General features: G+C 37.9%; 1 protein-coding gene across 2 annotated transcripts in view; it reads right to left on the minus strand.

Annotated features, from left to right (window-relative positions):
• The window catches only part of LRRC28 (leucine rich repeat containing 28), a 161,978-nt gene that overhangs the window by 58,025 nt on the left and 86,654 nt on the right, over nt 1-17,299 (minus strand). For both annotated transcript variants that reach the window (XM_044232010.1, XM_044232009.1), the window contains one exon: nt 2,724-2,930. In XM_044232010.1, coding sequence (XP_044087945.1) covers nt 2,724-2,930 — 207 coding nt within the window. The remainder of the gene's footprint in view (nt 1-2,723; nt 2,931-17,299) is intronic.

The following is a 17,299-nucleotide window of genomic DNA, read 5'->3' on the forward strand; positions in this document are numbered from 1 at the left end:
GCTGTGGATCAGAGCCACAGGCAGGATGGAGTCAGTTGCTGGATGAATGAATGGTTTAGACTTGAGACAAAGCATATCTGATGGAAGAAACAAGAAGACAAGAAAAGCAAGTTGTGAACAGCATAAAATTAAGGAATCAGGAACTCCACAGAGGTTGAAGTGGCCAGACAAAATAAGAAGAATTGCTAACACCAAGAAAGAACTAGGTAACAGGTCTCTGGCCTAAACTTTTACATGATTTTTCTTGCTGTATGACCTGCTGATGATAGACAGATTAGAAATAAGTAACTGGGAGCACCTGGCTGATGTCCAGATCGGGCAGGTGAGACAAAGCTATACCCTCTGGCAGACCAACCCTACTAAGTGAGTAGAGACAGACACTGAGTTGGGCCAAGTGGAGTGTCCATGTGAGTGTTTGAATACAAAATGGCTGCCCAAATTTGACACTGGAGGTGGCTACACAACTAGAAAGTATAGTTCAGCCCTATTCCTATCTTTTTTTTTTTTTTTAGAGGAGGGAGAGAGGTATGGGTGAAGGGGCAGCGAATCTTCAGCAGGCTCCACGCCCAGCACAGAGCCCGACGTGGGGCTCAATCTCATGACCGTGAGATCATGACATGAGCTGAAGTCAAGAGCTGGGTGTTCATCCAACTGAGCCACCCAGGAGCCCCAAATTCAGCCTTATTCCAAATGAGGCCCCTTTGCAGAGGGATCAGGCCTGGGATGTAGAGATAGCATGTCAAAGTGGAAAGAATGAGGAGTTTAGGTCAGACAGAGTCTCTGTCTCTCACTAGCTGTGCTTTTGGGTAGGTTACTTAACTTCTCTGAATCTCAATTTCCTCATCTGTAAACAATAAGTTTACATAAGTTGTAATAAGTTGTCAATAAGTTTTGTAATAACAGATTCTGTAATAATTAAATTAGAGAACCTCTGTACCGTGCCTAACAGAATACCTAATTCAATAAATGATTGTTCTTACAAATAGCTGCAGTACTATGACTCATGGAGACACTCCCTATAGACGTGGTCAGTAGTAACAACAACAGTAATAATAATAACTCTATGAACAATAGTACCAGCAACTCCAGACTTAACAAGCGCATCGGTTTCTGGGAACCCCTGAGAGTGAAAGCATGGTTGCCTGTAATGGGATGTGCTGCCTGACCGCGAATGCTGACGTCAGACCACTGAGTTCTACGTCACGCAGATCAAACCATCACATCCTTTACTTCCCTGCCCCCCTTCCCTGATTCACGGATCGGCATTGCCTGCAACATCCTGGCCATCTGTTGGTAGGGAGTTGGCATCGGTACAGGCAGCAGCTCTTAGAAAGTGGTAAATACAAGTTTCGGGGGTTACTAGAGAGGGTATGACTATGAGGAGGATGGAAACTTTTAAAAAGCAGGATATGGTAATCCAAAAGCTCTGTCTTCTCAGTTGAGTTATCTGCATTTTTACGGGGCTGTAGCATTCTTACAGACACGCTATCTTATTGGACTTCAAAATAACTCTAAAGTCAACAAGATAAATGTTCTTATTTCTGGTTTACAGATAAGGTCAATGAAGCTCAGAGACGCTCTGTTGGTTTACTCCAGGGCATGCACTGCAAGGTGGGGGAAACCAGGTGAGAACCTGGATCTTTGGATTTGTAGGTTGGTGCCTGACTGCTGCAATGCTTTCACAACCTGTGGTTTACCCAACAGACATTTTATTTTTTAAATCTATTTATACTTGATATTTTTCTCAGTTGAAAGAAAACTCTGGTTTCTTAGAAATGTAACTTACTTCTGAAATGGTCTTATTTCATTTTGCTAATTTTATAAGTACAAAATTTAATTATATTTATAGAAAAGTAATCTTTTAAAATTGGATAATTATTCAGTATTACTCAAACTGATTTTCAGATTTCCCAGTTATTTTTAATTGAAAATAATATGTGTACTGTATTATGGTAGAAAATATTTCCTCTCAGGGACTAGTAAATTATTCACTTCACTGCCATCAGGGATAAATTATTCATTACAAAAAATGCTTTTATGAGTACAATCATAGGAGGCTTACTATGACAGTGTAGGGTTCTGTGGGGCTTCCTATTTTAATTTTTTTTAATGGCACCTTTGTTTCTTACAAGTTAACAAAAGAATGCAATTCTCAGTGAAAATAAATGTATTCTTTTATTAAAATGGGCCTGCCACAGAAATCTACGGTGAATAATATGTTATGTGTTAGCCAGGGTGACATTCCTAGCTCAGCAGGCAGTTCGGCCGATTGTAAAGTTTTTTAAAATTGTGTAGTCTGGTTATCCGACAATACTAATCATTAGGATACCCAATACAAATTTTTCTCTGTAGAGTTCAACATCTAGACAGATATCTTTGCACCAGTAGCTATCCTTTCATATTGCTCAATATCCCCCATCAATTTTGTGGTCTTATATATACATACATACACGCCTTCATTCGAGTACATCGTCTCCTATCACCTGTATTTTGTCTCTAAGTCACATTTACGTACAGATTTCCGTTTTATCATATGAAATCCTGGGCTGAAATCAACTTTGTTAACCAGGATTGACGCTTTGTTCCCAACAAAAGTGGATTAGAGGCAATTCAAGATAAGCAGAATGAAGGAAACTACCCTATCCTTCCTAGTCAAGCACACAAAGGCTTTCTGGCTCTGTCTTTGGCTTTTTTGGCTTTGCCAGCCGAACACGATCACTTACCAAGTGGCAAAAATGCAAGACGGTTTCCAGCCATGGAGAGCTCGTTGAGGCTGGGCAGCTGGCAGAGATGACGCGGCACGCACCGTAGTCGATTGCGGTCCGCGGTGAGGTACTGCAGAGAAAGGCACAGGTGAAGCCTCTCGGGTAAATTTAGCAAACGATTGGTAGAAATGTCTAGTGTCTGCAGCTCCTTCAAATCGCCAACCTCTACAACCAAAATCAGAATTAAGGTAAATCGCATCCTGATTAGATTAAATAAAATGAATCAATACTGTTAACAGTTCAAAACAAATAAAATCAGTCGCTGCGGCAATTTCATAGACGTGAATGCCAAGGTAGGCAAACAATCCGACAGAGGTAGGTGTCTTTAAATTAGCCTGCTAGAACTTTTTTTGTTTTGTTTTAATGGAGAAGAACCCTGGCCTGGAAAAAGGAGAGACACAAAGTAGCGAATATGAGCCAGAAGTCTGTTACTATGGTTTCTGCTTCTTGATGAATCAAAATTTGTTGCTGGCGTGGGAAAAGAACACTTATGGTCACTTCCAGGTACCTGGGCTTTGCTGCTCTTGTGATTTTCCCTTCTATCTAAGTACATAGTAGGAGACTTTGAAACAAATTATAGTACAAGTGCACTTTGTTTATGTGAACTAGACAGAAAACTATGTGGACTGAGAATTGAGATGCCTCTTGGAAATGTTCACAATGGCGAAGAATATAATGAGATGAAATTGTTGGTGGGCAGCAGTTTTAGACACTGTTCAGCCACGTGGTTCCTTTTTTAAAAACCCACTCCAAGTGTACACATCCTAGGAAGATTTACTTTCATTCCATCCAAATGAAGTCTTTCCATTCACTTGAATATTCCCTCGTTAATGATTCTGATTCTAGTAATCTGTTCCATGGTGAGTACAGGTATGTCCCTTATTATGCCAAATCCCTGGGTCTGAAGGTTGGTAAGTTCTTTACAAGGTACTTCATCCTTTTCAGGAAAAAATCACCGCCATGAAGCCTATCCGGGCACAGAAAGCGCTGCTAAGCAGTCTCTAGGGAATGGACCTTTATTCTGGGAGTTTCATCCGCTCAAGGCTCCACGGCAAGGGTCGTGTAGGGCAAGTCTACCTCTTCCACATTGTGGAACTTCCAAGTTGAAGTCCACGGAGGGTGTCTCTCTGCTTTCTCTAATCCTGAGGCTGTTCCATAAGCCATTCCCCTCAGGGTAAGATTTCCCATGCTCCCACCACTTTATTGTCCCCACCTGGGCACATCCCAGTTTGTTCAGGGCTTGGGTTACTATTAGCAATGTCTTCTCTCCTGAATATCCCCTATGGGATGCCCGATTACACAGACTACGTTTTCTTACTGCTACAGACCAGGAGCTGGCAAACTCGGGCTCCCAGGCAAACTCTCTATGCCGTCGGCAAACTAGTTTTTACATTTTTAAAAGATGGCCAAAAACCCCAGCAAAAACAGGAACAAGAAAGAATATGTAGCAGAGACCATATGTGGCCGGCAAAGCTTAAAAATATTTATTATCGTGCCATTTGCAGAAGAAGTTTGTCAGTCTTCGTTAGAGACAGTTACCCAGAGCATTTTTAGTAACTATTTTTAATAAAAGTAAGACAAGTGCAAAATGTATTGATTTCTAGTTATTTTTATAACATTACAAGGGATTTTTGCTGGGATATTCATACTGCATTGTCCAATTTCGCCCCTGCCGAGCAATGTAAGCATTTGAATATGGGCAGGGAGGATTCAGGGAACTGTCTATGGTGTTTAACTGGAGTTTTGTTCTGTTTGAACCTAACTGATGCACACGGGAGTCATTTCATTCTTGGTTCCATTAGCACAGTATTTCAGTTAGATATGCCTGCCAATCTACCCACCTAATTCACACACACAAAATGCTTCTAATTTGGGATGTGTAAGGTGAGGGAGTTGAGGGAGGAATCATCACATCCTCGCACTGGATAAGCAGCAACTAGAAACCTTCCTCACCTTGCTTTGTAAAGTGACTACAGGACTGAAACAGGACAGAAGTACAAGCAATCAGCTACACACCATGGGGTCAAGGTGCAGAGAGAATACGACAAGGTCTCCGCCACTGAGAACCCCTGGGCATACAAGCAACAATGTTTGGGGCAACTGGGTGGCTCAGATCATGATGTCAGGGTCCTGAGATCAAGGCCCACCTTAGGCTCTGGGTTCAAGGCAGAGTCTGCTTGAGATTTTCTTCCTCTCTCTCTGCCCCTCCTCCCACTCACATGTGCTCTCTTGCTCTCTCTCTCTCTAAAATAAATAAAATCCTTAAAAGAGAGAGAGAGAGAGAGAGAGATGATGTGTGATAGGAGGTCAGAGAAAGAAGAGGTACATGAGAGGTGGAAGAAACTTTTGCAAAATGTACTGGAGGAGCCAGGCACTTGAATAGCTGAAGAGGAAAATGGGCACAGCGCTGCCAGCAGGGCTTGGGGGCGGGGCTGAGAGACCAGGAAAGGAACGGAAGTGAAATAATAATGGAGCAGGCCCAGGGGCTGTTCGGAGCCTAACAAGCATCAGAGACACCCATGGGAGAAGAGTAGGAAATAAGTTCCTTGTGAGGCCTTCACGCAGACACGAGTGACAGTGAAATTGGGGAGAGATGCGTGGACTCACGGCAGTGAAAATTTGACATGTCCTACAGATTCCTCCAGAATAACAGCACTCTTTATTAGAAACCAGAATGATGGATATATAAAAAGCAGTGGAATGGAAAGGGATTCTTGGCTGAGAAAGCAAGTAGACATTTGACTAGAACACCAGCAGTGTGACAAATGTAAAGAATTCCAGAGGTATTTTAAGAAAAGCATCAGGTACGCTTGATTAGAAACAGGAAACAGTGGAAGAAAAAAATGGTCAAAGATAATGTTAAAGCTTCTAGATTCTTATACTCTATGGTGATGCCAATCCTAAAAACTAAATTTTTTAATGAAAAAATTAAAATTATATCAATACTTATGAATTGCAGTCTCTATTAAACCACATATTGAAAGAAATTCAAAAAATGTATTTAAAAATCCCATGGGAGCAAGCAAAATAAATTATTTTAATCACTGGTTACAAAATAACTAAACGTATAAAAAAGTGTTTGGAATTACTAAAGCTTGCAACTGCCCACCATTTTATTCTTCCAATAAAGACTTACTCATTTATTTAAAAGAAAGAGAGAGCAAGGGAGCATGTGAGCAGACACGAGTGGGGGAAGGGAGGAACGGGGAGGCAGAGGGACAAGGAGACTGTGCACTGAGCAGGAGCCCTACACAGGCCTCAATCCCAAGACCCTGAGATCATGACCTGTGCTGAAACCTAGAGTTGGGCGCTTAACCAGCTGAGCCACCCAGGCACCCCAATTGCCCACCATTTCAATTCAGCATTGCCTTACTGTATTGTGTGATGGGGAAGTAATATTTGATTATGATTCTAAATTTTCCATAATGTGATGATTTACTTTTTACAGTGGTAACAGATCAATATTTACACTCTGCTTTGGCAGACATGCACACATATTTCAGAGATTAAAATTAATAACACTTTTGACCAAAAAAAGAAAACACATAATGTCAGTACCAAAGGTCAAAGTACTGAGGGATGGGAAAGAGAACGAAAAGTTGACATTTCTTACTTCCTATGTGAGATGAATAAAAGCATTTTATTAAATCTGAAACATGCAGGACTGCACATATTAAATGCATGAGTACAACAAAAGGACATTATTCTTAGTAGCTTACAATATTTTGGCCTTTTCAAGTGTTATAAAAAACTTGAGCTATTATTCCCATTAAAGTACTGAGTTGAATACTGTCTGTAATGGGATTGGGAAATTAATGATTTTGTCAAACCGTGAAAGTATGTGGGAAAGAGAGAAATAAAAATTAAATAGCTTCTCAGATAGACTCAATTAAGCATAATTTTTATGACCATTTTATACTAGGACGCAAATCTAGGACTACAAATGGCATCCTAACTTCAACAATTGATTAAGAAATATACTTGCTTAAGCTCAGTCAATGCAAAGTATATTTTTTTCCCCCAAATTTTATTCAAGTTCTAGTTAGATACCATACAGTGCAATGTTGGCTTCAGGAGCAGAATTCAGTGATTCATCATGCACATACAACACTCAGTGCTCAAGACATCTAGTGACCTCCTTAACGCCCATCCCCATCTAGCCCACCCCCCACTCTCCTTCATCCCCCTCAGTTTATTTTTTTTTTAAAGATTTTATTTATTTATTTGACAGACAGAGATCACAAGTAGGCAGAGAGGCAGGCAGAGAGAGAGGAGGAAGCAGGCTCCCTGCTGAGGAGAGAGCCTGATATGGGGCTCGATCCCAGGACCTTGGGATCATGACCTGAGCTGAAGGTAGAGGCTTTAACTCACTGAGCCACCCAGGAGGCCCCCCCCGCCTCAGTTTATCCTTTAACAGTCTTTTTTGTTAAAGATTTTATTTACTTATTTGACAGACAGAGATCACAAGTAGGCAGAGAGGCAGGCAGAGAGAGAGGGGGAAGCAGCCTCCCTGCTGAGCAGAGAGCCCGATGCGGGGTTGGATCTCGGGACCCTGAGATCATGACCTGAGCCAAAGGCAGAGGCTTAACCCACTGAGCCACCCAGGCGCCCCTCTTTAAGAGTCTTTAATGGCTGTTTCCCTCTTTTTTCTTTCTTCCTTCCTATCTTCCTTTCTTTTTGTTGGTGTTGGGGAGGGGAGTACATGTTTAGAAAGCAATTGGGTCAAACAAGAGTTATCTAAGATTCTAACTTAAATACAAGAAATACGAAATAAGCCTGATGTAGCAAAATATCGGGTAGAAATAAAGAAACAGAATCCAAAGTGTGGGCTCCAGTTAAAAACTTGAAAACACTCAACCAACATAAATCTAACAAAAGTGCTCAAGTCTGAAGCTGGCACCGAGGCCAGGGCAACAGGATGAAGTAACTTCTTCCTTCATTCCTGAAAATCCAAGATTCCTGCTTCTGTCACATCAGTCAGACTGAAAAACTTGGAGCATCTCTTGTAGAGCAGGTATGCTGACAACAAATTCTCTTAGTTTTCCTTTACCTGGGAGTGTCCTTCTACCACTGTAATTCCTAAAGATTATTTTGATTAGATACAGAACTCTGGGGTGACCATTCTTTCCCCTCAGTACTTTAAAGATGCTGTTCTATTGTCTTCCAGCTTTCATGGTGTCCAAGGAAAACCCTACAGTCATTTGAATCGTGGTTTCTTTAGGTGCTTTCGAGATTGGTTCTTTAACTTTAGTTGTTAGCAGGTTGATTATGATGTATCTGTAAATGACTTTTCTGAATTTATCCTAGTTGGGGGTCAGCTGAGCTTTTAAAGTAAACTCTATCCTCAAAGTGGGGCTTGAACTCACAACCCCAAGATCAAGCATCACATGCTCTACTGATGGAGCCAGTCAGGCCCTCTTAGCTAAGGTTTTTTTTTGTTTTTTTTTTTTAAGATTTTATTTATTTATTTGTCAGAGAGAGAAAGAGAGAGAAAGAGAGAGAGGGCACACAAGCAGGCAAAGTGGCAGGCAGAGGCGGAGAGAGAAGCAGGCTCCCCGCTGAGCAGGACTCGATCCCAGGACCCTGGGATCCAGCTTAACCCACTGCGCCACCCACGTGTCCCTTAGCTGAGCTCTTTAAATCCATAAATGTATGTCTTTCACCAAATTTTCTGTTATGCCATTATGTCTTCAAATGTAAGAGTTACTGAAACTGGGTAAATATAATAGACTATTTATTTTTCTCCTTTTAAGTGTTTCGAGATGTGCTTGACTACTGAAGGCAAAAATCGTAACATCACTGATATGATTTTCAGCGTATACAGATGTACTACTTCTGGTAAGTATAACACAAAGGTTGATGGAGAAAAGCAAAAGAAATTTCCAAGTAGATTTTGAAAGATATCTATAATGTAAGTCCTAATGCAAAAAAGAGTTAAGCCCGGGGTACCTGGATGGCTTAGTCAGTGAAGCATCTAACTCTTGATTTCACCTCAGGTCATGATCTTGGGGTCAGGCCCCAAGTTAGGCTCCACTCTCAACTCACTGCTGCTCTTCCCCCAACCTGTGCGTGCTCTCTCTTTCTCTCTCTCTCAAATAAATAAATAAAATCTTCAAAACAATAAAATGAATAAAAAGATAAGCCCCCAAAGCCAATAAATGACTTCAAACAGAATACTAAAATACATTTGAGTAATAACAAGAAAGGCAGTAAAGAAGGAATAAAGAGACGAAATCAGAGGTGACAAACAGAAAACTAATAATAAAACAGTAAGGCTAAATCTAATAAGGTCAATAATAACATTAAAAGCAAATAGCCCAAGGATACCAATGAAAAGAGATGACTGGATTTAAATACAAGATGCTAGTATAAAAGGAATCTATTTAAAATATAAATACATGGGTAGATTAAATATAAAGTGATAAAAACACATGCCAGGCAAACCATAACCAAAAAAGAAACAAAAAGAAAAGCTGGACCTTCCAGCAGATGGAGTGAGGAGGCTGCCAAATCCTCTGCCCAGAAAGTAACTATAAAATTACATGAAATTGTCAAAAGCAACCATTTCAGTACTCTGGAAACGGACCAAAACTTCTCAACAAATGGAAAAGCACATATTCATGAAAAACTATGACACTTCCAATAAGAAGAAGAGACGTATGTGACAGGCTCACTTGGGGTGGTTCCCATCCTTCCACCCAGCCTGGTTAGTACAACAGTCCTAATACGGCAGGGCAGGGGGCAAACAACCGGCAGTTTCACCGCTGGAGGGGGCGGACATGATCTGGAACAAAAGATGAAAAACCCACACCTAGTACTGTCCTTAATAATTAGTAACCATCTTGGTTGCAAGTGAACACGAGAGGCTGAGGCATGTTCTTGGTTGAGGCAAGCAATAAATTGGGCAGGTAGGCCAGAAATTTAACAGTGAAGCAGCCCAACAGAAAATAATAGGGTACTCTTGTACTCTATTACTGCCTAAATGTAAATGGGCTTTTGAACCCACACACAGATCTATTGAAAGAGGACAGAAGCCATACCTCAAGGTGTTCAACCGCCAAGATACACAGAAACAGGCACAAATCCTAATAAGCTAAGCTTAAAAATAAGAACAAAAATAAGGAGGGAAAAAAGACATAGAGACATCACCACAGAGACATCAATGGTCACAAATTGTGGGGAAATGGATTTCATATTTTTAGTCAAGGCAAATTACTATGAATATCAAATAAGTAAATAGAAATAGCAATAATTCTCAGGTGGGGGGAAAATCAGAATTCAGAATTCCTACTAATATATTATTTAAAATGTCTATTTTAAAAAATTACAGAACATGCGTTAAAGGAAAGTATAACCCATACTCAGGAAAAAAATGAATAAATAGAAAATGATTCTAAGTGTACCCAGATGTTGATTTTAGCAAACAATTACTTCAAACGAGCTCTAATAAATACACTGAAAGAAATAAAAAAGTGGCGCCTGGCTGGCTCAGCTGGGTAGAGCATTTGACTCTTGATCTCAGGATCATGAGTTCAAGCCCCACATTGGGCCTAGAAAAGGAAGGAAGGAAGGAAGAAAGAAAGGAATGAGGGAAGGAAGGAACAAACAAATGAATGAACGAATTAAAAAGAACAAGTTCAGGGTGCCTGGGTGGCTCAGTTGGTTAAGCAGCTGCCTTGGGCTCAGGTCATGACCCCCAGGGTCTTGGGATCGAGCACGAGATTGGGCTCCCTTCTCAGCGGAGAGCCAGCTTCTCCCCCTCCCTCTCCCTCTGTCTGCCACTGTGCCTACTTGTGTTCTCTGTCTGTCAAGTAAATAAATAAAATATTTTATTTTATTTTTTTATTATTATATTTATTATTTATTTATATTTGTTATTATATTTATTATTTAAAAAATAGAAAGAACAAGTTCAAAGAAGGAAAGCATGATGGTAGTGACAAAACAAAACAAAACAAAAAACCCGTGAAAATCAATTACAAGAAGAAAACTGGAAAATTCACAAATATGTAGAAATTAAATAACATGTAACTGAACAATCGTGAGTCAAAGAAGAAATCAAGAGAAATTTTTAAAAAATGCCTTGAGACAAATGAAAACGGAAATACAACATACCAAAACTTATGAGGTATATAGCAAAAGCAGTTCTAAGAGGGAAGTTCACAGCAAAAAAGCCTACATCATGAAACCAGAAAAAACTCAAATAAACAAACTTAATTTTGTATCTTAAGGAACTAGAAAAAGAAGAACAAAGCCTGTTCTTTGGAGATGGTGTTCACAGAAAAAAGGAAATAATAAAGATCAGAGCACAAATAAATGATATAGAGATTAAAAATAGAAAAGATCAATGAAACTAAGAGCTGGTTCTTTGAAAAGCTAAACATAACTGACAAACCTTTAACTAGACTCACAAGAAAAAAGTAGGAGGACTCAAATAAATCAGATCAGAAATAAAATAAAAGAGGGGACTTAAAACTGATACCACAAACACATAAAGGATCATATGAGACTACTATGAACAACAATATGACAACAAATATGACAATCCAAAAGAAATGGATAATCTACCTACCAAGAATGAATCATGAAGAAACAAAAGGTCTGAATATACCACACCCTTTACTAGTAAGGAGACTGATCAATAATCAAAAACCTCCAAATGAACAAAAATCCAGGACCAGATGTCTTTTCTGGTGAATTCTACTGACTATTCAAAGAAAAATTAATCCCAATCCTACTCAAACTGTTCCAAAAAAACAGAGTTTGCAAAAAACTTGCAAACTCATTTTATGAAGCCAGCATTACCTTGATACCAAAACCAGAGAGAGAAGCCCCAAGAAAAGAAAATTATAGGCCAATACTCCTGAAGAACAGACACAAAAAGTGTCAACAAAATATTAGCAAACTGAATTCAATGATACATTAAAAGGATCCTGTCCCATGAGGAAGTGGATTCTAACTCTGGGGATGCAATGATGACTCAACATCTTCAAATCAATCAATGTAATAACACCACATTAACGAAATGAAGGATAAAAATCATATGATCACCTCAATTGATGCAGAAACAGCATTTGACAAAATTAAACACTGTTTTATAATAAAAATTTTCAACAAAGTGGGTACAAAGGAAATTCACCTCAACATATTAAAGGCCTTATATGATGGTCACAGCTAACATCATACTCAACAGTGAAGCTAAAAGCTTTTCTTCTAAGATGAGGAACAGACAAGGATACCTATCCTCATCACTTTTATTAAACTTATTATTGGAAATCCCAGTTAGAGCAATTAGGCAAGAAAAAAATATAAAAGGCATCCCCATTGGAAAGAAAGAAGTAAAAGTGTTGCTATTTGCAGATAACATATACAGAAAATTCTAATAACTCCATCAAAATATTGTTAAACTAATAAACAAATTCAGTAAAGTTCTAGCATAAAAAAATCCATAAAAATCTGTTGCATTTTAATACACTAATAATGAACTATTAGAAAGAGAAATTAAAAAAAAAATTTCCTGAAATCTTGCCATTTGTGATGACGTGGATGGAACTAGAGGGTATTATGCTCAGCGAAATAAGTCAATCAGAGAAAAGACAATTATCATATGATCTCCCTGATATGAGGAAGTTGAGAGGCAATGTGGGGGGTTTGGGGGTAGGAAAGGAATAAATGAAACAAGATGGAATCAGGAGGGAGACAAACCATAAGAGACTCTTAATCTCACAAAACAAACTGAGGGTTGCCGGGGAAGGAGAATAGGGGGAGGGTGGTTGGGGTATGTGCTATGGTGAGTGCTGTGAAGTGTGAAGTGTGTAAACCTGGCAATTCACAGACCTGTACGCCTGGGGCTAATAATACATTATATGTCAATAAAAAATTAAAAAACATAATAAAAATTTTTTTAAAAATTTCCTTTCCAATTGCATCAAAAAGAAAAATAACCTAGAAATAAATTTAACCAAGGAGGTCAAAGTCCTGTACACTGAAAACTGTAAGACACTGGTGAAAGAAACTGAGGAAAATACAAATAAATGGAAAGATACACTGTGCTCATGAATTTAAAGTATATTGTTAAAATGTCCATACTACCCAAAGCAATCTACAGATTCAGTGGAATCCTTATCAAAACATCAATGGCCATCTTTCACAGAAATAGAACATAAAACCCTGAAGTCTGTATGGAAAAACAAATTACCCAAAAAGCCAAAGCAAGTTTTGAATAAGAACAAAGCTGGAGGTATCATATCTCTTGGTTTCAAGCTGTATTACAGAGCAATAGTAATCAAAAAGCATGGTATTGGCATAAAACAGATATATAAATCTGGAATGGAACAGAAGAGAGAGCCTAGAAATAAACTCATGCATAGATGGTCAATTAATTTACAACAAAGGAGCCAAGAATACACAATGAAGGAAGAATAGTCTCTTCAGTAAATGGTGTTAGGGAAACTGGACAGCCACATTGAAAAGAATGAAACTGACCGCTATCTTATACCATACACAAAAGTAAACTCAAAATAGATTAAAGACTTGAATATAAGACCTGAAACCATAAAACTCCTAAAGAAAACAGGCAGTAAGCTCCTTGACATTAGTCTTGATGATTTTTTGAATCTTACACGAAAAGCAAAGACAAGTGGGACTGTATAAAACTAAAAAACTTCTGTACAGCAAAGGAAACCATCAACAGGACGAAAAGGCTATGTATGAGTGGGAAAAATATTTGCAAGTCATATATTCGGTAAGGGGGAAATACACAAAAACAATAATAACAATATAACTCCTACAACTGAAAAGCAAAAAATCCCAATCTGATTTTAAAATGGGCAGATGTGAATAAACATTTTTCCAAAGAAGACATACAGACAATGGACACACATAAAGATTCTCAACTTCACTAATCATTAGGGAAATGCAAATCAAAACCACAATGTTGAATCACCTGATGCCAATTAGATTGGTTATTATCAAAAGACAAGAAATAACAAGTGTTGAAAAGAAACGGGAATCCTCATGCACTTTTGGTGGGAATATAAATTGGTGCTGCTACTATGGAAAACAGTATGTCCTCAAGAAATAAATTAAATAAAAATAAGATTACCATATGATCTAAAGAGTCCACTTCTGCACACTTATCCAAAACAAACAGAAACACTCAAAAGCACCCCCATGTTCACTGCAACAATAGCCAAGATGTGGAAACAATGTAACTATCCATGGATAGATGAATGGATTTTAAAAAACCTGCAATGGAATATTATTCAGCCATAAAAAAGAATAAAATCTTGCCATTTGTGACAACATGGATGGACCTTGAGGGCATTATGCTAAGTTGAAGTAAGTCAGAGAAAGAAAAATACCATAAGATCCCCCTTACATGTGGAATCTTAAAAAAAAAAGTTCAAGATACAGAGAACAGAACAGTGGTTGCGGGGGGTGGGTAGGCAAAATAGGAGAAGAGAGTCAAAAGGTCCGAATTTCCAGTTATAAAATAAGTCATAGGGATTTCATGTACAGCACTGGTAACTATAGTTAATAATACTATATTGTATATTTGAAACTTAGTAAAAGAGTAAATCTTTTTTTTTTAAGATTTTATTTTTAAATCACCTCTATATCTTGCAAAGGGCTAGATCTCACAACCTCAAGATCGAGAGTTGCACATTCCACTGACTGAGCAAGCCAGAGCCCCTAGAGAGTAAAGCTTAAAAGTCCTCATCACAAGAAAAAAATTTTTCTAATATGGTGATGGATGTTAACTAGACTTACTGTGGTGAATAGTTTGTAATATATATAAATATCAAATAATTATGTTATACATTTGAAACTAACGTAACGTTTTATGTCAATTATATCTCAGTTAAACAAAGATGAAAGATATTTATTACCATAATAGAAGGCAATAAAGGAGATACAGAGGAACATAAAAGATATGAGTTGTGTAGAATATAAACAGGAAAATGGCTGATGTAAATATATCCATGCCAACAATTACAGTAAATGTCAGCAAACAGAACAATGCAAATCTAACAAGAATGTTAGATGGCCTAAAATATAAATATGCTCTCTCGAAGAAGCACACTTTAGATGTAATTGTACAAACAGGCTGAAAGTAAAAAGGATGGAAAGAATTTATACCATATAAAAAACAACAGGAAGAGGGACAGACCAGCTAGTTTTGTAACAGAAAAGTCAGACATTAAGACGGGAGAAATATATATGGAATATATATTATATAATATATATAAATCTGGAATATGTAACAATTTATAACTCTATGCACTCTAAATACCAAAACGTACATAAAGCAAAAACTGACAGAACAGAAAGGAGAAGTAGGCATTTCAACAATGACGGATGGTGATTTTAATACATCACTCCCAATAACTCATAGAACATCAGGTCAGATGCAAAAGACTGGATGCAAAGGACTGAAACCACATGGACCTAATGGGACATTTACAGAGTACCACAGCAGAATACACATTCATTTCAGGTGCATGGTACAGTCTCAGTACAGACCATTCACTAGACCAAAAAACACATCTCATAAAGGAACTGAAATCATACAACGTATGCAGGAAGGAGTCTGGGAAATTGCCAATATTTGGAAATTAAACAACACACTTCTAAATAACCCACGAATAAAAGAAATTACAAGGAAAATTAGAAAACATTTTTGACTAAATAAAAACAATACAATGTATCCAAATGTATGAGATGCAGTTAAGGGTGGGCTAAGGGTAAAATTTAAAGCTTTAAATGCCTTCAGTAGAATAGAAAGTTTCAAACTCCTTGCCTAAGCTTCCACCTTAAGAAATGAAAAAAAAAAAAAAGAACTGAAAACTAAACCAAAAGTAAGCAGAAGAAAATAAATAATAAAACGTATAAAAAGTATTCAGGTCCCATGGGGTAGATGAAGGCTGGTGTCCATGGGGCACAGGGGAACCTTAGGGGGTACAGGAACTCCTCTGTGTTTGATTCTGGTGGTAGTTATACAACTCAAAGGGTAAATGTTTATGTTAAAATAAAAACTAAAAACAGGAACACACATTATTTTCAAAAATAAAATTCTTTCTAAAAGTTAAAGCAAATTTTTAAAAATTCCATGCATTGATTCCCTGAACATTAGAAATGAGTAGGGAAAAATAAAAAAAGAAGTAAGTAGAAAAATAATCCTTGGTATAAAAAAAATATATAATTCATCAGTTCCTTAGCTGTTTTTATTTCTAGTAACGAGCTACGTGCATTTTGCTGAAGGCTTTTTAAAATATGGCATTATTACAATTCCCTTTTAATAACATTTCTATAATTATTTTACCGCTAATAAATTTGGACACCTTTAACATTTAACATGGACACCTTCAAAAATACTTATTGCTAGAGTATCTTGAAATTAATGTAGTCTTACTGATGCCGAGTTACAACGCATTCTTTCTGAAATACTAGTAAAATCTGACTCTTTTCAGCTGGTCTTCTGTCCCCATACCACTCCCCATGGAGTAAACATCAGTGTGTACACTTTATTTCCTCACTGTACCTAGAATAATCCTACCTTCACAGCTGCTACGACTGTTTACTCTTATACTAAATATGCAATATCTTAAAACTTTTCAGCTACTTATAGAATATCCTGAAAATGATTTTATTACTGCCACACAGTAATTACTTACACTAAGCATAAAAATAACACTAGAGTGCCAATTTCAAAGGAAAAAACAGTAAGTCCCCTTTAAATCATCACTCTCTGCTGATACACATTGACCTAACCTAAAATTTAAGTGGGAATGGGAAGGAAGCCACCCACTCCATGCCAAGCCAATGACCACAGAGAGTCAATAACAAGGCTTGGTGTTTTCAAGCACTGGCTTTTTCCAGTACCATGAGAAACAGCTCTAATTTGAGCTCCAAAGCACACTGGGTTAGCAAGAGGATACACAGAAATAAAAGGCAATATTGCAATGCCAAATTCCATTTTATATACAGTAAGTGTCTCTCTCTTTATATTCATTCTCTTCCTCTTGATTTGGGCTGTGGAAGAGACATACTCTGGTATGTAGATATAGCATAATCAAAGCATAATCCTACTACTTATCAGCTGTACAACACTGGGTTATTTACTCAAATATTTAGATCATTGACTTGACGGTTAAAAAAAAATCATCTGTAAAAAGAAAAGACAGAAGAACATGTGCCTCAAGTAATTAAATGAAATCTCTGGCATAATTCAATAATGCATGGCAGAAAACAATAAATACAATTTTCGGCTCATTATACCATATAATATTCTAAGTGTAAATCCTAAAGATGGATGTTTTAAATTGATGTAGTTTTGTCACAGAAACAATTGCGAACACCGTATGTGTGTTTGTTATGTCGAGCACACAGAGAGAGGCTCTGAGGAGGGAGATTAAGGAGATGGGCAAGAATACTTTCTAAAAACCAACTCAGATTCCCATCACCTGTCAGTCCATTTTGAAGGAGGGCTCACAACAGCATCCCCTTGGGTTAATAGCAATTACCAAACGATA

This window comes from Neovison vison, chromosome 13 (assembly GCF_020171115.1).
Source record: "Neovison vison isolate M4711 chromosome 13, ASM_NN_V1, whole genome shotgun sequence".
In the NCBI taxonomy this organism is placed as follows: Eukaryota; Metazoa; Chordata; class Mammalia; order Carnivora; family Mustelidae; genus Neogale; species Neogale vison.